This window comes from Lygodium microphyllum, chromosome 30 (assembly GCF_053477565.2).
Source record: "Lygodium microphyllum isolate KBCC chromosome 30, Lygodium_microphyllum_v1.1.10, whole genome shotgun sequence".
NCBI classification, from domain to species: Eukaryota; Viridiplantae; Streptophyta; class Polypodiopsida; order Schizaeales; family Lygodiaceae; genus Lygodium; species Lygodium microphyllum.
This window is the reverse complement of record NC_141164.1, coordinates 26,387,647-26,409,059: the sequence shown is the minus strand read 5'-3', so window position 1 is coordinate 26,409,059 and position 21,413 is coordinate 26,387,647. Positions and strand designations below refer to the sequence as shown.

Genomic DNA, 21,413 nt, shown 5'->3' with positions numbered 1-21,413 from the left:
GTCTTCATAGTTTCTGATGAAGAGGGCTTATATGTGGGTCCATACTTTGCGATCTTTGTCACCATATTTAAAAAATAAGGTGACTTGGCTGATTTGAATGCAATATGGTCATGGTAAAAAAAGTGTGCCACTGGTGTATCTGTTTCCTCTTTTTTCTTTGGTTCCCATGAAGTGTGCAATGAACTCTGTCTAACACCACAACCTACTACCACTAATGCCCCATGAGAAGGCTGCGTAGCCACTAATCCTGGTGGTCTTTTGCATGAAGCACCATGCCCTACTGGTCTTGGAGTCCATGTTGTTGGATCCATTGCTATATTTTGCGTCCTCCTGGCATGTGAATTCCCCATAGAAGTGGCTATGTGGTCAAGTAACTCCTGCCTTTTCTCAATTGATACATTGGTGCAAAAACGCACCTCTTTTCCCTCCTCATATAGAAGATAGGCTCTTACTTTATCAACCCCACTAGTATAAGCATAAGAGCAAAGTTTGCATTTCCAAGGGCGAGCCCCTCCACCTCTCAATGGCACCCCTGCATCTACCTCATCCCACCATGACCAAGTAGTGCTTTGACTTCATCCAGTTATTGATGAAGTACTTGCTAAGGATGATGAAGATCCCATAGATGTCAATGCTGACATCTATATGGAAGTGACAAATAATCAGTAAACTTCAATGAAATTGCAGAAATTTGCAGCCAAAATTTCAGCATCCATGTGTCAAAGTTCAATGAAATTGCAAAAACTTCAAGTAAAGTTAAAAGTTCAATGAAATTACAGAAATTTCAGCCAAAATTTCAACACAAGCGTCGAGATTCCTTGGACCTCACCTAATCATGGACAGGAGTCAAGCCGGGCAAGCAGGAGAGGTGGGCCGCATGCCAAGTAGGTGGGAGAGGCAGGTGCGAGAGGCAAGAGAGGCAGGAGAGGCAGGCGGGAGCATACAAGGCCCAGGCGAGGCAGGTGTGGCAAGTGGAGCAGGCGGAGCAGGCGAGAGAAGCAGGAGCAGGTAGGCGACACAGGCACGAATAGCAAGAGTAGGTGGGCAACACAAGTGACACAGGCGGGGCAGGCGGGAGTAGGCAGGCGACACAGGCGAGGCAGTCGCATAACGTAGGTAACAGAGGTGAGAGACATGGGAGAGACGAGAGGCATGGGAGAGGCGGGAGAGTCCACGAGCCAACAAATCGTTCTTTTTTTTTTTTTAATTAGCTGTTGGAATGGCCGTTCCAAACAGGGAACGGCCCTGGAACGGCCAAGAAACAAAAGGAAACGGGACAGGGAACAAGCTAGAACATTCTGCCAGCATTTCCTAGGCTCGAACCTCCCAAAATGCGTTAATCCATTCCTATGGGCCGGAACGGACGTTCCTTGTCTCTATGACTCCATGGTTCAAATCTTCATCATTCCATTCATCAAAGTTTCTTCTCTCTTCTCTTCTCTTCTCCATGTTTGCCGAGTTCACTCTGTGTTCCTCCCTGCAAACCCTATTGCCTCACTGGTACATCATCTTTTGACGCATTCTTCACTGCAGATTTTTTGTGTTTCAGTCTCTTTCTCTCTCTCTTTTCTCTCTCTGTTCACTCTTTGTCTTGGTCATTCGCTTCCGCATTGCTTCACTCTAACATGGGTCTCATCTCATCCTCTTTAACGCCTAGACAGCTGCCATGTCAATAGAGATGAAATTGGCTCATGTACCATTATCAAAGAAAATCAATGCATGCTGATCCCTAATTTTGCCCCATGCTCTATACAACTCGGTAGTATCACCATTGGGTTGAGCACTAACAACATCATGCACCAATCTTACTAATGTTTTGGGCTTCTTTCCTTTAGAATCTCCCTGATTTTCTGATTTTCCAGCTTGCTACCTATTGGGAAAGTCCCTTGCAATGTGACCCTCCGGTTCACAAATAAAATATTTATTTACAACCATCAATTCCCTATGTTGTGACAATGTTTTCGAGCCCTTTCTTTGCTGTTTTGGCATCTTTTTAGGCTGATTTTCAGATCTACCCCTTTTCTTAGCCTCAAATAACTTTTTATTCGGCTTCTCCCCACTCTCTAAGAAGCTTAAACCCTATTTTTTCACTTGTTCATGTAGGGATACAGAGCAATAAGAAGTAATAGGCAACAATGCATCCCAAAACTTCTTATTATATTGCTCCAAATTCTTACATTCCTTAGCATCCAACTTATTCCAAGTTGTCATGATGTCCACCTCAAAGGTACTTGTCAACCAATTCGATGCAAGCATTTGCTTGAATTGTACCCACGTTGACAAAGACCTTGCATCAAAAGAGTGAACCAACATTGTAATGCATTCCCTTTCAAGAAAGTGGCTGCCTTTCGAATCTTCGAGGACTCGGTGAAGTTTTCCCCTAGATAGGCTACATCAAACTACTGAATGAAAGTCAAAGCTTTCAACCTATCTTGTGCACCTCTGAAGAACTCAAACTTCACTGTTTTTCCTACCCTCATCATAATTACCTTATGCTACCCAAAATAGGCTAATTAAGCACTACTTAAACTTTTTCAGGTCCAATCCGAATGCCATCAATCAAGATGGCGTAACTAAGATATAACAACTTTGTGTGAAAAAATTCGCACTTGGATAGTTTTGTAAAAGATAGGACCAAATTTTGATAATATCCATACCATCTTTGAAACAGAGTTTTTCGGAGATCCTCCTAAGCTATCCATATTCGATATTAACCGAACCTAAGATTGATTTTGGTATAATATCATGTACCACAAACTCAATCTATAAAGTCATCCATCCTAGATAACAAATACATATTCTCAACGGTCACTTTACTGATACCTATATAGTCGATACAAAAACACATCAAGCGATTCTTCTTTTTAGCTAGAAGGATAATCATGCCCCATGGGAACTTACTTGGCTCAATAAAACCCTTAGCTAGTAGTCTTGAAATTGCCTAACTATCTTGTCTTCCTCTTTCAAGCTAAGCTTATAAAGTTACCAAGAGACAGGATGGCTACCGGGCAACGTCTCGATCCTATGGTCTAAGGTTCCAAGAGATAACAAAAGTCTATTAGATAGTTTAAAACTGAAAGACATCAAGATGCTCGAGTAATATCACATCCAAATACTCACTTAAATTTAAATTCATATTAATATTATTATTTTAAAAAATTGAATTATATTGCAAATCAAATGATTAAACTTTAATAAAACAAATATAAACAATAATGCTCGGACTGAAAAAAAATTACTAAATTTCAATGTTAAAATCGCATGTACATTATTTTCTATGATTCCAAAGGATAAACAGTCATCGATAACATGGAAATGATCATGAAGCTAAAAAGAAAATACATGATTTTTATAGTATATGTACAAAGAGGAATATTTATCAAAAAACTATGGCATGCCAAGAATGGCATCAACATAATCGAGACTTATAAGTCGAAAGTCCATAAGCTAATGATATTGTTGAATTGAAAGATCCAAATTTGGTACCATTTGATCCCAATGATCATAATATGACCCTTTGCATATCAGACATAATAAACTCAATCAGCGAACCTGAGTACTATATAGAGCTATAGTTTCTACACCAATCAAGAAGAAAAAAAATTATGAGTAGAGCAATTATCGAACAAAATTGTAATTTCTTGGCTGTTTATACCGCCAGTGACTTTTCAAAGTCATGCAGACCAAATACAGTTTTATTAGTGGAACTACCATTACTACTTGCATTAATAAAACAATCTTCCAATAAAACTTATGAAGATGTACTTAAAACTTCAAGAGTATTTATTGAAGTCTTAGAAGTAGACTTCATCTTCTTATTTTGGAGCACTCTCAATCATTAAAATAAAAGTGACATATCTAATGACAAGCGAAGCAATGGCCCTTCACTCTCCGCTACAAGTGACCTTATGCTTACCATTCTTTTTTTTACACAACTCCAAAAATGATTAACAAGTTAGCATAGATGACTTTTGTAACTTAAACATAGAGGCAGTCTGATGGACCTCCTCATCAACTAGTTGCCCCTACTCGTAACCAAAGTATTATCAAAATCATTAGCATATCTGCAAAGCAAGTGAAGCAAATTACGAAGCATCTTGTTCTAGTAGTCCAACAGCAATTCGAAAAGGTATTGCATTTATAGTGCTTGAGAATTGTCTAAGGCCTTTATTTTGTGCAACAAATCTTTAAACTCCTATGAATAGGCATCCAAGCTCTTATTCCCTGCATCTAGCTTAAATAATTTTTAAAATTTTTTAATCCGATCATTGATTACGAAACGTTTTCAAAAAATAGATGGAAAACCAACCCATATCTCCAGCTTGGGGTGTAGCTCCATTCAGCAAGCATTTGTCTTCCGTTTTAACATGATTTGTATTTGTTAAATGCACTAAGCATCATCAAATTAATGCAAATCAAATTGCATCATCCATTTAGCTAGCAATGAATCAATGTTCGTCTTACCACATTCCTACTTTTCCCCTTTAAAGCGATTAGGTTGAAATTGAAGAGGCAACATCCTCATGGTTGCAAACACAAATAGAAAAATGGAGAGTACGCAACTTGGCTGCCTATCATAGCATGTCATTGACTTAAGCTTGGAGAATTGCCACAAGTAACGAATCTCCATCAGATTTAAAGGAAGAAGATGCTTTAGAACGCTCTCTGTGCGTATGTTCAAGTTCTTCCATGCGTTGAGATTTAGTAGCAATGGATGCATCAAAAGGAGATACGCCTGCAAGAAGCCATGACAATAAGAGAGAATGTATAAACTAAGAGAAAATAAAAAGATTGAGAGAGCGCACACAAGAACATGTGCTGATCAAAATTGAGAGAGAAATAGGGTGCTAAGAGGAACGAGATTGTAACGAGAGTGCATTTAATCCATATCTATGCAATCATTTTTTTCTTTTTAAAGGCGCTAGGAGCATTCTGAGTCACGAACACATCCCAAGGGTTGCCAGCCATACCACCAACCCACACCATCCCAACATTCAGATGTGTCAACCAACAAGCCAAGAGTCTAAGAGTGGTGATCATACTATGAATGTACACAATATGACCTTGAGTCCTATAAACAGGACTCAGCTGCCCTAACCCCAAAGTGTCCTTAGTACATTTGCACTAAGTCACTTCATGACCACAGTAATCAATGCTACTAGTGACCATCTGGATGTCCAGGACGTAACACATCTCATGCCAACACTATGTACCACGCACTCCAAGATGCCCCTCCAATTATGACTACCCTCCTTGTCATTCTTGTCCACAACTATAAAATTCAAGGTCCAACCTAAATAGAGTTGCATACGAAGGAGATGCATAGGCATCCCATCATATCACACATAAGATACACATCTCACCGTACAGATCCTCATGTAGCGCTAGCTCCTGTAGACTCTTGATCATTCTATCCATAGCCTTGTAAACACTAAACCCTACCAATATATGGTTGCATAGTGTCTACAAGGCATAATTAATGCACAATAGGTTGAACTATGGCATGAACACTTTCAACTCATCCCAAAAGCACATGTCCTCAATTATGGCCATGCATGAGATTCCTATAGGAGAAGCCAAAGGAGAGCTCATGAACTCATCACCAATGAATACTTGCCTCTATGTACCACTACATTCCCTCAAGCGACCCAATACTCACAAGTTGAAAGCAAGCGAGTATCAAAATCCTTGAGGAGAATCTTTCTGGACTTCTTAGAGAACTCATGGGGTGAACAAACTAATGATTGAGCAAAAAGGTCAACATCTCACTAGCAATAGTATTAATCAGCTCTATCCATAAAAGCTTGTTGATATTCAAGCAATAAGCCATACAAAAAAAATTAGTAATATGGTAGTAATGCCCCTCATCTATAGCACGAACTCCTCTATTTCTTGACTCGCCATGTGCTGGAAATGCTACCATATTCTCTAGCCCAACCATCTCAATGATGTCTATCCACTCATGCGCAAGTACATCAATATTCTTGCCTACACCCAAATCATCATGCATATGAACAAAATACATCTCACTCTGAGTGTATGCCACACATCCATACATGGATCTTCTACGATTGTCCCTCCATCCATCTACAATCAAGATCCCTCCATCGCATGCCCATAGCATCTTTGTGACTCTACAATGTGCTCAACCTAGTGTTGGGAATAAAGGGCCATCGTGCCTTCGGATGTGAACACACCCTTAGCACATTGTACTTGCACATATATGTACATATATATGTACATATATGTGTGTACATATATATATGTACATATATATGTATACATATATATGTAGATATATATGTATACATATATGTACATATATATGTGTACATATATATATGTGTACATATACATATGTACATATACATGTGTACATATATGTATATATGTATACATATATGTACATATATGTATATATGTGTACATATATATATGTACATATACATGTGTACATATACATGTGTACATATATATATGTACATATATATATATATGTACAGATATGTGTACATATATATATGTACATATATATATATATATATATATATATATATATATGTATATATGTACATATATGTACATATATATATATATGTATATATATATATATATGTACATATATGTATACTAAAAACCTAAAGGTACACTCATCATTGTACCAAAACACTGCTTGCTTTCACTCTCTCTGTCTCTCACTGCACATACGACAGTCTGCATCGATCCTCGTGGCTAATCGATTTCCACAAACCGGTATCAGAGTGCAAGGTGCTACAGACAATCGCCAAGCTGAGGCAGAAGACCAGCGTGGTGACGAGAGCTCAAAGGCGAGCAGGAGAGTCATAGGTGTAAGTTGCAGGCAATGACAATCGATTGCAACAGGCGACTGCAACAGGCGTGGACCAGGCGTGCGACGGGCTGTAGCGCTGACGAAACACCAGGTGACACTGCAGACGAGCTGACGACTGCAGCGCTGACGAACGAGAAGGCTGCTGCTGCGTGACACGAACACACACTCGTGCGAAACAAGTACAAGGTCCCGGGCTGCACGAGCAATGATCGCGACCAGCAAGGACGGAACCGGCAACCAGCAAGGACGGAACCGGCAGCGGGGCTCACGGCGCCTGACAGACGGGTCAACGGACCCGTCAGAATTTTCCAAAAAAATCAATCTTTTTTTAAATTTCTTTTACCCACTAACAGGGTTTTGCGCACGTAAGCACAAAATCTCAAATCTGTGCAAAATCGGCTCAGAAATTTGGGCCTTTTCTCGAATCTGGGGATCTCAACACAGAATTGGACAATCTGACTCAGAAATTGCAAAGTCAGTGCACATGTGCCCGGGAATTTTAGAGCTTCTCACATTTTAGTGAAATTCTTTCAATTTCACTGAAATTAGTACACGCAAGACTTGGAAAATTTGGGGATTTGTCAAGATTTGGTGCGAGCAAGATGCAACAGTGATATTTGTCTTAAAAATTGCAGGAATTTGTGACATTTTGTCCCCGATATTTAGGGCTTTTAATGTACATGTGCAAATTGGGCTGAAATTAACTCAATTTCTCGACATTGAGGCACATTGGACCCTGTGCAATTTGGGGATTTTGCAATTTGGGCAAAATTTATGCAGCATTTGGTCATTTTATGTACATGTAGGTTGAATTCCGCGCAATTAGGTCATCAACACTTGGTAAAATTTGGGGGTTTTGCTGAGATTGCTTTATTTTCGCAAAATTGGATAGTCCTATGCATGACAGAGGAAATGCATATGTGTATTTGACACTTTTGAGCACAAATTTTTGGGGCTTTTGACCGTTCGTGTCAAATTTTATGCCCGTGGGTACATGTACGACAGAAATTGCAGCTGAAATTTTGGAATTTCTCATGTAATGTGATGCACATGCCCTTTGGAACAGCTGTAATCAGTTGGATAATGCTGTAGCACTTGGTTTGGTGCTTCTGAAAACTTAATTACAGATCTGAAATCTGTACTTCTGCGTGGTCATTTAATGCTGATTGGTACTTGTTTGTACCTTGGTCACTTGGGTGACAGTTTGGGCCTGCATTTGCTGGTTTTTTTGTCACATTTGGGCTGAAAACCATGGCTGGTAGCAATGACAGCAGTAATTTGATGCATATAAAAAAGCTTGAAGGCGCACATAATTTTGCAGTGTGGCAAAAACAGTGCTACAATATCCTGTTACAAAGGAAGCAGGCAAAGCCAATCAAAACCAAAGGAGCAAAGCCTGCGGACATGGATCAGGACGATTGGGATGAGTTGAATGAGCTTGCACGCTCAACCATAGAGCTATCAATTTCTAATGCCTTGCTCTTCAACATTGAAGGCTATATAGACTAGACTGGAAGAACTGTATGCACAGAAAAGTGCTGCAAGCAAAGTGTATTGGCTGAAAAGCTTATGAATTTGCGTATGAAAGAAGTACAGCAATGTCTACTCACTTGAGTGAGTTTAACTCCATTTTCAACCAGTTGGTTGCCTTGAAGTTCATGATTGATGAGGAATTTAAGGCTACTTTCTTGCTTTGCACTCTACCAGAGAGTTGGGATACAGCTATGAGCAATTCTAATGTGATCCTTTTGTATGCTGATGTAGAGATGCTCTACTTATGAAAGAGATGAATCAGCAGAACAATGCATCCAGTAAGTCTTCCAATGCTTTGCATACTAGGGGCACATCACAGCAAAAGGGCAAATATGATGGCAAGGGACGCAATAAATCACATGGCAAAGATGTTGAATGGCATCATTGTGGCAAGAAGGGTCACTTTAAACGTGACTACTACAAATGAAAGAAAGAGAAAAGAAAAGGCAAGAAGACAAATGATAGCAAAGAAGAGAATAAGTATAGTCAGCCTAAGAAAAGCAGTGTAAAATTTGAAGAGGTGAATGTAGTCACTCATGACAGTGACAGTGGGAGCGATGTGCTCTTTGTCTCTTCACATTTTGGTACACATGCTTTACTTGCAGATACAAATGATAACATGCATACCTGGATTCTTGATTCAGGTGCTTCATTTCATGTCACTCCTTATCATGAGTGGTTTTCCGCCTATACAGGGGGTCGACATGGTGTTGTCAATCTTGGGGACAACTATGCATGTGAGATTGCAAGTATTGGCAGTGTGCATTTACAATTTCAGCATGGCTCTTTCTTTACACTTCAGCATGCACGGCATATACCTCAGCTCAAGAAGAGCTTGATTAGCACAGGGCAGGTAGATGATGATGGTTTTCATACCACCTTTGTGTCAGAGTGCAACGGTGCGGAAGCGTAGGACTGAGAGAGAGAGAACGCAAAGAGAGAAGGGAGAGAAAGAGACAGTGGACGATGAAGATCTGCTGTATATAGAATGCTGAATACAAAGATATACACGGGCGCAGTGCGCTGGACTGCGTGTCTCCACCTCGACGATGCGACCTGCTGTCCACCTCGAGGTCTGCTGCAGTCTGCACTGTCTGCTGTCTGAAATCTGTGAACAGAGACAGAAAACTGCGCGGCACCGGTCTATAATCTGCGACAGAGAAGAGTGTACAGACTGCTGGAAATGTCGACTATAAATAGTCGAAAACTGCCACGAACTGGGGCGCCAGAAATAGGGCGCAGCCTGGAATAAGTCGGCTGCATTAAATGCAGCCGACTAGGCTGCTGACAGTCGGACTGCCACGTGGCAGTCCGACTGTGCAGCTGCTGGTCCGACTGTGCAAGCTATGATCTCGAACACCCCCTCTCAGAGCCTGGACAGGGCAGAAGCCTGAGGGATCTGGAATGTTGCCGAAGTAGAGCCTGAGGAAGCGCCTTCGTAAACAAATCCGCAAGATTGTCCTCCGTCTTGCAATACTCCACAGTGATGGTCTCATCCAGAAGCTTTTCTCGGATGAAGTGGTACCGAATCTCAATGTGCTTCGTCCGGGCATGAAAAACCGGGTTCCTTGCCAAGGCAATGCAACTTTCATTGTCACATCGCAGCAATGTAGGACGAGTCTGGGGGCACCCAAGCTCCGCCAACAATCTCCGAAGCCACACAACCTCGCATGTGGTGGAAGACGCGGCCCGATACTCCACCTCAGTAGACGAAAGGGCGACCGTGGGCTGCTTCTTGCTACTCCATGAAATAACACCTGCACCCAAAGTAAAGCAGTAACCTATAGTAGACCGCCTGTGGTCCACGTCACCGGCCCAATCCGAGTCGCTCCAACCTGCAAGTACAAGATCTGACCTATCTGTCCCTGCGGGGTAATGAATCCCTAAATCAGGCGTCCCCCTCAGATACCGAAGTATCCTCTAAGCAGCCTGCCAATGCACCGTCTTAGGTTCACTCATGAACCCTGCCAAGAGCCCAACAGCAAAACATAGATCAACCCTCATGTTGAGAAGCCAAATCAAAGACCCAATCAACTGTCGATAGCGGGACGCATCCGCCAAAGGAGAAGCGGAATGGGAAGTGGCCTTCCAGTTCGGATCCATAGGAGTAGAGAGGGCCCGACAGTCTTCCATCTCAAAGGACACCAAGAGCTCCTGTACATATCTCTGCTGGGAGAGAAAGATCCCCCTCTGAGACTGATAAATCTCATGGCCTAAAAAGAAATGGAGTAGACCCAAATCCGTCATCTCGAATGTCCGATGTAAAGCTGACTTTGTCTCCTGGACCTGCTGTGCAGCATCACCTGTGACAATCAAATCATCAACATATAATACAAACAACACACAACCATCCTCGGAAGTGTGAACATACAGCTGCGGATCGGCCTTGGACCGCCGATATCCCAACTGAGACTGGAGGAACGAATCAATCTTCTCGTTCCAAGCTCGCGGGGCCTGCTTGAGGCCATACAGGGCCTTCTTCAACCTGTAGACTTTCCCATCGGAAGAACCAAAGCCTGGAGGCTGCTCAACGTAGATCTCCTCCTTCAAATCACCATGCAGGAAGGCCGACTTCACATCCAACTGATAAACAGGCCATCTCCTATGGCCAGCCAAAGCAAAAACAGCTCTAATGGTTGCCATACGAGCTGTGGGGGCAAAGGTGTCATGACAGTCAATCCCTGGGCGCTGTGCAAAACCCTTAGCAACAAGGCGAGCCTTGTGCTTATCCAAAGTACCATCACTAAGATATTTGGTCTTGAAGACCCACTTGACTCCAATCACCTTCTTCTTCGGGGGGCGTGGCACAAGTGACCAAGTGCCATTCCTCTCAATAGCCTCCAACTCAGCTTCCATAGCTTTCTTCCATGGGGCGGACTGTAAAGCCTCCTTCACGGAGGTGGGCTCTCGATCCTGCATAAGACGAGACATCAAACAATAGTTGGAGCAAACAAGCTCCGAAGAATGCGCCTGGTGCCTCCGTGACCGCCGCGGATCATCCTGCGGTCCCCACTCCTCAGGAACCCCCTCGATCCCTGAATCACGGAGTGTGTCACGGGCCCAGCGAGGAGGAGGCCGAACCTCCCCTCGTCGTTCTCCATCAGCAGAAGACTCTGGAATATCCACCGGTGGTAACTCCTCAGAGGGATCCGATGAAACAGTAGACTCTGTGTCAGAAACAGAATCATAATCAAAAGGCACAGGCTCCAGTGGAACTGTAGAAGGAGCCCAACTCTCCCCTGGATCTCCAAGAACGGGATGCTCCTCACCCGTTGAAGTAGCCGGAACCTCCACAAACCGCACATCACGGCTAGTATATACATTCCGCTTGACGGGATCATACAGTCGGTACCCTTGGGACTGGGAGCTGTAGCCAACAAATACCTATTTTCGAGAAGCTGCTTCAAATTTATCACAGTGAGCCTTGGGAATGTGAACATAGGCATCACACCCAAAGACCCGAAAGTAAGAAACATCTGGCTTCGTCCCAAAATAAGCCTCAAATGGAGTCATCCCTTCCACGGCCGAAGTAGGGGATCGATTAAGGATGTGGACTGCAGTAGCCACAGCCTCGGCCCACAAAACCTGAGGGGTCTGTCGATGCTCCATCATGATGCACGCCATCTCGATCACACTGCGGTTCTTCCGTTCAAGAATACCATTTTCTTGAGGAGTATTGGTATTGGCAAACTCCTGGTGAATGCCTCTATCTGCACAAAACCGAGCAAACTCATTAGACACAAATTCACCGCCCTTGTCGGATCGCAAGGTCTTCAACTTCCGGCCTGATCGGTTCTCCTCAAAGAGAAGCCAATCCTTGAAGTGCGAGAAAGCTTCTGACTTGAGTGCCAAAAAATAGGCCCATATCATCCTGCTATAATCATCCACGATCAGCATGAAGTACGAGCTTCCACGCAGGGACTCATTCCTCATAGGGCCGCATAGATCCGTAGATACTAGCTCCATCGGTGAAGTAGACTGCCGCGAAGCTGTGTGGGGAATGGCATCCCTATGCTGCTTCCCCCGTATGCAAGAGACACATGGCTGCTGGCTCACCACTATATCCGGCAACCCTCGAACAAGTTGTCCACGTGACGCCTTCCGAAGATAGTCATAGTTCAGGTGACCAAACCTAGCATGCCATAACTCTGACTGTGACTGTGAGGTAAGAAGAAGAGTAGAGAGGGCGGTGGAAGACTTCAGTTTGTAAATGCCGTTCTCCTCATATCCAGATGATAGAACCTTCCTCGATTCACGATCAAGGACGCGCACTGTAGTACTGTCAAACTCCACCAAAAGACCAAGGGAACAAATCTTATGAACTGAAAGGAGATGGTACCCTAGTCCTGGTACATGCAAAACCTCTGAGGTATGGGTACCACCTCGTCCATCCGGAATAAGCTGCATCTTACCCCGACCTGCAACAGAAACTGAAGAGCTGTCGCCAATGAGAATCTGCCCACGCGAGGGTCGCAACTGGGCAACACCATCTGAGGAAGGAGTCATGTGCCGTGAGGCACCACTATCAACAATCCACTCTCGAGCCTGGGGGGCCGTCATCGCAGCATCAGAAGCATTCGGTGAAGCGTCCTCAATGACAGCTAGATGAAGAAATGCAGCTGATGAGGGTGCAACCACTGCTCCAGAATCCTTGGTTTCCTTCTTCTTGGTGTCCTTCGAGTCTTTGTCAGGGCAATCCTTCTTCCAATGGCCAGTCTTGCCACAAATATGGCATGTGGAGTCTTTGTCCTTGTCCTTCTCCTTGTCCTTCTTGGACTTGTTATCCCCCTTCTTCTTCTTTTGGTCCTTCCCCTTCTTCTGAGAGGCTTGACCTGTCAACGCCTCCGTCTTGGAAGCATTCTGTCCCTTTAACTGTTCCTCTTGGTCCAAGACCATAGGAACCAACTCTTCCCACCGAAGAGTAGACTCTCGCCCCGAAGCAATGAGGGCAGAGTAAAATGTACCGAATCGTGGCGGCAACTGGGACAGTAGTGTGATCGCCATGTCTTTGGAGGAAATCGGCTTCCCCGCATTCTGAACCTGCATCTGAAGCTGCCTTAGCTTGTTAATGTGTTCCCTTAGCGAAGAAGACTTATTGACGGACAAGGTCCGCATCTGTACCTCCAAAGAAACCCGCTTCATCAAGGTCATCCGATTGTACATTTGATCAAGCTCCAGCCATATCTCACGAGCCACCGTCAAGTGCTCGATGTGAGCGATCACGGCTGTAGTGCATGATAGAAAGAGAAAGGATCGAATCCTTGCATTCAGTTTGTCCCAATGAGACTGGGCCCTGGCCAACTCCGCACGAGCATCGGAAGAGAGTTTGGACTCGTCTCTTACCGAGGGCCGATCAATCTCCTCCTGTACCAACTCCGCCAAATCATAGGACTCTAGAATGGCCAACATCATGACGCGCCAAATGCGGTAGTTGTCGCCGTCGAGCTTCTGATCTGTAGGAAGAGCCGGTAAGACAGGCACCTTCTGGTCCATAATCGCCTAGAACTCCAAGTCAATCTCTGTAGACATCTTCACCTGTAATGCCTTTACAAACGCAAAAGCAGCCCCCTCTGACTGGGAAAACTCAGCCTGCTAAGGCTCTTCCGCGTCCCGAACCTTCTTCACCTGCCGGAGGCGATGAAAAAGCAAAACCTGCACTTGTAGGCTGAAAACTCAAACTTCCTCCGCGTCAAACAGCAGTAAACAGCAGCAAATCCACCACCCGTACTCCTTTCCTGTGCGCCCACACTCGTTTCAGCCTTGTTCCAAGGCGCAGCCCTCTTGTCTGCCCTTAAACGCAAAAAACGCAAATTTGTGTCGCGATGGAAACTCCTCTTCAGGTAGATTCTGTGCTCAGTCAGCCCTCAAACACTGCTCTGATACCATGTCAGAGTGCAGCGGTGCGGAAGCGTAGGACTGAGAGAGAGAGAACGCAGAAAGAGAAGGGAGAGAAAGAGACAGTGGACGATGAAGATCTGCTGTATATAGAATGCTGAATACAAAGATATACACGGGCGCAGTGCGCTAGACTGCGTGTCTCCACCTCGACGATGCGACCTGCTGTCCACCTCGAAGTCTGCTGCAGTCTGCACTGTCTGCTGTCTGAAATCTGTGAACAGAGACAGAGAACTGCGCGGCACCGGTCTGCAATCTGCGACAGAGAAGAGTGTATAGTTTGCTAGAAATGTCGACTATAAATAGTCGAAAACTGCCACGAACTGGGGCGCCAAAAATAGGGCGCAGCCTGGAATAAGTCGGCTGCATTAAATGCAGCCGACTGGGCTGCAGACAGTCAGACTGCCACGTGGCAGTCCGACTGTGCAGCTGCTGGTCCAACTGTGCAGGCTATGATCTCGAACACTTTGGTGATGGAAAATGGAAGATCTGTAAGGGATCTAGGGTTTTTGCTAGAGGCTGCAAGAGTGATACTTTGTATCCACTTCATGTATTTGGTGTCCGTGACCATGTTGTTGCCGTGACCAAGCAACCAAGCGTTTCTTTGTGGCATGGCCGGTTGGGACACATGAGTCAAACAAGAATGAAAGTGCTTTCTCGTTTGGGTTACTTGCCTTGTCTTCGTTATGCTAATTTTGAGCATTGTGATCATTGCATTTAAGGCAAACATGCACAGACGTCACATAAAAAATCTCTTTCTTTAAAATCTTCTCCTCTAGATTTAGTACATTCGGATGTATGTCAAATGTCAGGATTCTCTTTAGGGGGAAAGAAATATTGTCACCTTTATCGATGATGCTACACAGAAAGTATGGGTTTACCCTATTCGTAGCAAGGATGAAGTGCTTGATAAGTTTAAAAAATTATTGGCATTGGCTAAAAATCACACAGATAAGACACTTAAGTGTCTTCGCTCTAACAATGGTGGGGAGTATGTCTCCAAGGCCTTTCAGGCATTTTTTGACAGCAAAGGGATAAAGAGGGAGCTCACTGCCTCTCATAATCCGCCCCAAAAAGGAGTTGCAGAGCGTTTGAATCGGACCACACAAGATAAGGTCCGTCGATGCTATCTCATGCTGCATTACCCCATGGTTTTTGAGCAAAGGTTGTTATGACAGCCGTTCACTTGATTAATCGGTCACCAAATAGATCTTTGCCGGGGGGGGGGGGGGGGGGGGAGTTTCCCAAGAAGCGTGGTCGGACAAGCCATCTTCATATGCTCATCTAAAAGTGTTTAGCTGCGAGACTTTTATGCACATTTGTAAAGGAAAACGTGGCAAACTTGAGCCAAAGTCCTGTAAATGCATTTTTCTAGGATATGGTGACGAGGGTAAAGTGGGTATAAATTGTGGGATCGCGAGAAAAGAAAAGTAATATGCAGCAATAACATTATCTTCTGGGAAGATCGCATGCACAAACAGCCTGATAAGACTGAGGAGGTCCGTAGGGTTATATTCCATGAAGAAATACCTTTTGGACAGCAAAATGTGCCCACTGTATAACAGCAAATACCTGCTGTAAATGAACTTGTAAATGCAGGAAATGATGCTGGAAATGATCAGCCAACTATTGCCCATGAAAATGAGCCATTACATGTGCAGGAACAGCCAAGACAGCAAGCTGTTAATGCTGATTTGCAGGCTGAAATGCCAGGACAGCATGCTGAAAATGGAAATTTGCAGGAACAGCCAACAAACAATGAGCATTGGGTTAGGAGATCGTCTAGGGCTACTAGACAACCTGACAGGTTTGTTCTTGGTGCAATTAATGTGGCTGATTATGTCATATTGACAGACTGTGGTGAACCGTCTTGCTTCAAGGAAGCAATGGACAGACAAGACAGTAAGAAATGGTATAAAGCCATGCTGTCAAAGATGGAATCTCTTGAAAAAAATGGCACTTGGGACTTGGTGCAGTTGCCTAAAGGGCAGAAAACCCTTCCATGCAAATGGGTTTACAAGATAAATGTCACTTCTGGTTCCTCACCAATGTACAAAGCAAGATTGGTTGCAAAAGGGTACAAGCAGGAGCATGGAATTGACTTTGATGAGATTTTCTCTCCTATAGTCAAGATGACTACATTGAGAACCATTTTGAGCTTGGTAGCAATTGAGGATATGGAGCTCATACAGATGGATATAAAGACTGCGTTTTTACATGGTGATCTGCATGAAGACATATATATACAACAGCCTGAAGGGTTTGTTAAACAAGGGAAAGAAAAAAATGATATGTAAACTCAAAAGAAGTTTGTATGGGCTGAAACAAGCACCAAGAAAATGGTATCATAAGTTTGATACATTCATGTAATCCCAAGGTTTTCATAGAAGTCAAGTGGATCACTGCTTGTACACCAAGAAGGCAGCAAATGGCAGCCTGATTATCTTAGTTTTGTATGTAGATAACATGCTGATTGCTGGAAGGGATACTCATGCCTTGGATTCACTAAAGCAAAGTCTTCATGGCAGCTTTGACATGAAGGATCTTGGTGATGCAAATCACATTCTTAGCATGCAAATACTCAGAGATAGATCGAAAGGCTTACTCTATCTATCTCGACAGGAGTATATCTCCAAAGTTTTGCAGCGTTTCAATATGGAGGGGGGGAAAACAATTGGGGTTCCATTGCCTACTCAGTGCAGAGGACAACCCTACATCTGATGATGAGAAAGCTGAAATGGCCAAGATACCATATGCTTCAACTGTTGGCAGTTTGATGTATGCTATGGTTGCTACATGTCCTGACATTGCCTTTGCAGTGGAAGTGGTTAGCAGATACATGGCAACCCCCGGCAAAAAGCATTGGGATGCAATGAAAGATATTATGAGATACCTCAAAGGCACAAAGGAGTTGTGCATCTGCTTTAAAAAGCAGAAGCCATCTGTTATTGGCTTTACAGATGCAGACTATACTGGTCATGCAGACTGTAAGAAGTCCACTTCTGGGTATTTGTTTACTTTCACAGGAGAAGCAGTCTCTTGGATCTCCAAGCTACAAAAGTGTGTTGCATTGTCTACTACAGCGGCAGAGTATGTGGTTGCCATTGAGGGCCATCGTGCCTTTTATATGTGCACGGGTGTGAACACACCCTTAGCACATTGTACTTGCATATATATATATATATATATATATAAACCTAAAGGTACACTCGTCATTGTATCAAAAGAAACGTGCTCACACTCTACACACTCTACATTGCACATTTTCACTCTCTCTGTCTCTCATTGTGCATACGACAGTCTGCCTCAATCCTCGTGCCTAATCGATTCCCACACCTAGTCTTCCTCCTCCACTTCAATTTTATCGTACACATCATCACACATGCACACAATAAACTATAAAGTTAATATGTAAATATTGCATATAAATATCAAATCATCATTGAAATTTGATTCATTACTAGATCTCCTCATTCTACGAATCCCAAGAAGCCTCAAGAATACCTTGTTGTTAGATGCCTGATCTCGATATGGATGCATCTAGTGATGGTCAAGAATACATGTGACAAGATCAAGCAGCCACACATCACCTTGATTGAGCCAAGGCATCCTAGTCCACAACATGCATCTCAAGCTCTAGCCTCTTCTCAGGCATCAATTGTGTGCAAAATTGCACCTCTTTGCCTTCTTGTGGGAGTAACAATGGAAAGAAAAGCAGATGCTGAGAGGAGGAGAGTGAATCGATGTAGAAGAGGAGGAACAAACTCACTGCAATGGCTGAAAGATACAACCATTAGCCCCAACACACAATACTGAGCGTCAATATAGGCACTAGATGATAGCAAGGGGATAAGAGAGAATGAGGAGGGCCGGCTGAATGGTCACAATGGATAAATGGATGAGGGGGCAAGCCACCTATAAATAAGAAAACTAGGGCCACACGTAGTATACAAGTGGGCAAGCCTAGTCTTGTAGACCATATGAAGTGGGCCCACAAAGCTGCCATGACTTTATTATCCCCATCAGTAATAGAGATAGAGATAATTTTGGTCAACGTGCCTTCAATACACTAATCAAGATCTTGTTAGTTGACTTGGCCTAGCCAATAGCTAGAGGGTAATGGAGATGGCTTCATGTGAATGACCAAGAATAAAGAGAAGATGCTTAATCAATTCATTCAAGTAGCGTTTCTCTTGGTCACACTGATCTTAATGGATCTATCAAATTGAGAGATCACCTACCCCCATATGAACTTCAAGCATTATTCTTTTTTGTGGCTCTTACCTCAATCCACTTTGTCAGTTAATATCAATTTCTATGATGGTGATGTATCCTCCATCTAAAGTGCCTCAAACACACAAAATGACACAGTGAAAATATGAAAGCTCCAACCTAATGTCCTCATCTGACTCAAACCGAGGCTCACAAGCAAGAGATGACTATACAAGACACATTTGCACACCCCTGTCAAATCCTAGATGTGGCAAAAGGCCAAAGGAGATGCGAATCTGTGGGTAGCAAGAAGAGTGCCACAGCCGATGTACTTCATTGATGAAGAATGACAATCAAGGAGTAAGACTCCCTCTCCAAATGAAAACCCAACCCAACAAAAGGCCATCATGGGCCAGTAGAAACTGAGAAGCCTCAAACAAATCACTCACCAAAAAACTCCAATCGGTAACGGCAGAGCCAAGCCTCTTGTCCATCTGAGAGAGAACAGTGAGGAGCTATCAAGCGTGCCACCATGAATTGCCAAGAAATAGCAAGAACCAAGGGCCACATGATAGGGGATGGTCGCTCGATAATGAAGGAACTTGGAAGAGATTGCTGCATGAAAGAGGGGCACAAGATGATTGCAATCATGAAGAATCTCCTAAAGATCTTATGAATCCACATTTGAAACATAAAGGGCCAGGGAATCCACAACCACATCACCCATATCATCCCTCTTTGAAAAGGATGGGAGGTACAAGGATGCAACCAAAGGATATGGTGGGGGATGGATAGAACCAGTGGGATGGGTGGTGCATAAGCAGAAATCGGTGCAACAATAGAAAGCTACCTCGGAGGTCCCTTCACAATGGAAGATGAATCAAGCATGTATAGCTCCTAGCAACCTTTTCACACGAATGGCTCCTAAAGAAGAATCCTCCACAAAGACAACCTAGTAAGTGAAGACAACCCATGTATCAAGTCTGCTAAGGCCATGAATTGAGAGGAAATCGATTTATACCTACAAATATCCGTAATAGAGATTATGGCCAGCCCATCAGTGGGGCCACAATGGCTGGTGCCTAATATTGAGTTTGTAGGGCTTCGGTGGGGCAGCTGCACAGCAGATAGATGTAATGTAGCCTATTGGGACCGAGGAAAATAAAATTGCCATAAATGCATTATAGCACTCCTGTGCAGATAAAGACACGTTATTTTTTCATGTTCAGTCAGTACAATGTAACGTATGGGGACAGAGGAAAGTAAAATCGCCATAAATGCATCAAGTTCGGTCAGTAGAATAGGAACATGGCAGCTAAGGTTGAGAAAGCGCAAACCTTATGCATTAACAATGTTAGCCATTTCAACCAGCTTATAAAACTTCTTCAGGAGGGCAGAGGCAAACGTGCACGGACATAACTATCAAGGATAAGTTAAAATTTGCATTAACATCATGAAAACAGGACTAAAACCTCTTTGGCATTGTTGTCGTGACGAAATGGAAAATACATGGTCTGCTTCGTATCATAGCATGACTTTCCAGATCGGTGTAAATCCTAGCTCCTTAGAATTCCTGTCCCCGAGAAACCAATAGGAAGGCATGGCAGGAGCACACCTGTATCATACCGGACATTATAAAACTTACAACAAAGATTGGAAGCACCAATAGTGCGAATAAATAGAAGTCAGCTAAGTCTGACAACGCATATTTCGTTGTGTGAGCAGCAAACACTTCTGATAAGAGTGGAAAGCTTAAAGAGGAGCCATGGATTCAAAGATGGCTTATGGTGACCCATACATCATTGTTAAAACTGAAGCTCCATTTGATGAGGATGAAAAAGCCAATGAATGCCCCTGAGGTTTAAATAGATTTCTGAAATGCCCATTAAAGGAATCAATAAGAAATTTTTCCAGAATTGCGTGATATCCAGGCCCGAAATGCTGCAATAAACTGAAGGCACCATGGCATCACATTCAGGCTTCTGCATATCTTACTTGAATTTGCAATTGCCCAAACGATGTGTGCGATACAGGGTCAAGGGTGTTGCACTGCTTGTTATTGGAAGCTAAAGTGACTGCCTGATTATTCAAACCAAAAGCTATTTTCTCAAAGAGACAAACACAGGCACACGGAAGAGAGAGAGAGAGAGAGAGAGAGAGGGAGACACCTGAAATTGAACTGGAATTGTGGTCCGATCCAGATAAATTTTGGCAAGAAAGAAAGCTTTTTATGCTAGCTTGGAAGGACAGAACAGAGCAGGGCAGAGAGAGAGAGAGAGAGAGAGAGTCTATGAGCTACCGATTAAGGCGGGAGGTTTTGATTGGAGAGCAGACGATCTGTCACTCAAAAGTAGACCTGATGGGCTTGCTCTCCTTACCTTTCGAGAGAGAGAAAGAGAAAGAGAGAGAGAGAGAAAGAGAGAGGAGATGCTGAAAAGGAGCACACCCATTTGAAGGTAATAGTGCACATAGATATTGCTTTTGGGTGTTTTCGTATAGTAAGAAAAATCACTTAGCGCCCAAGCCGGCCACTCCAGCCACGACAGCCAGTCTATACTATATTATATCTATACCGATACCGATGTTATATAGTTTTTTATTATGTCTAAAAGAATACTCGAATCAACGTAGAGGACTCATGTGACGAGATACCGTACCGTCCCCCCCTCCAAGGAGGTGAACTTCGTCCTCCACATAAAAAAGTTTCTTTGGCCTACATCGCCCCATCTTAGAAGGTCCCTTGCCCTTAAAGAGTGCTTAGCCAGAGAATTTGGTAAGCACCCATGGGACCACATTCTAGAAGACGGAGGGCTTATTAGTCTATCGAGCCACTATTACCACAACTTGTGGGATTGGCAGAGAAAGAACTTCCCCAAAACAAGGGTCAAAATGTGGAAAAGGAGAGTCAAAACTAGTTAGAAGA

At 43.5% G+C, this 21,413-nt stretch overlaps 1 protein-coding gene across 10 annotated transcripts in view; it reads right to left on the bottom strand.

The window, feature by feature from the left end:
- The window catches only part of LOC148009637 (putative NOT transcription complex subunit VIP2), a 77,412-nt gene extending 56,482 nt beyond the window's left edge, over nucleotides 1-20,930 (bottom strand). For 2 of the 10 annotated variants that reach the window (XR_015689786.1, XM_087673452.1), the window contains exons 1-2: nucleotides 20,659-20,929; nucleotides 19,963-20,105 (exon numbers count right to left, since the gene is read on the bottom strand). Coding sequence is in view for 1 of the 10 variants with exons in the window: in XM_087673452.1 (XP_087529578.1) it covers nucleotides 19,963-20,001 (39 nt within the window). In the remaining 9 variants the exon portion in view is untranslated. Of the gene's footprint in view, nucleotides 1-19,962; nucleotides 20,106-20,288; nucleotides 20,375-20,485; nucleotides 20,570-20,658 lie in introns of those variants that run through there. The other 8 variants (XR_015689780.1, XR_015689787.1, XR_015689783.1 and 5 more) reach the window with 8 other exon arrangements.
- Between the last annotated feature and the right edge of the window lie 483 nt (nucleotides 20,931-21,413).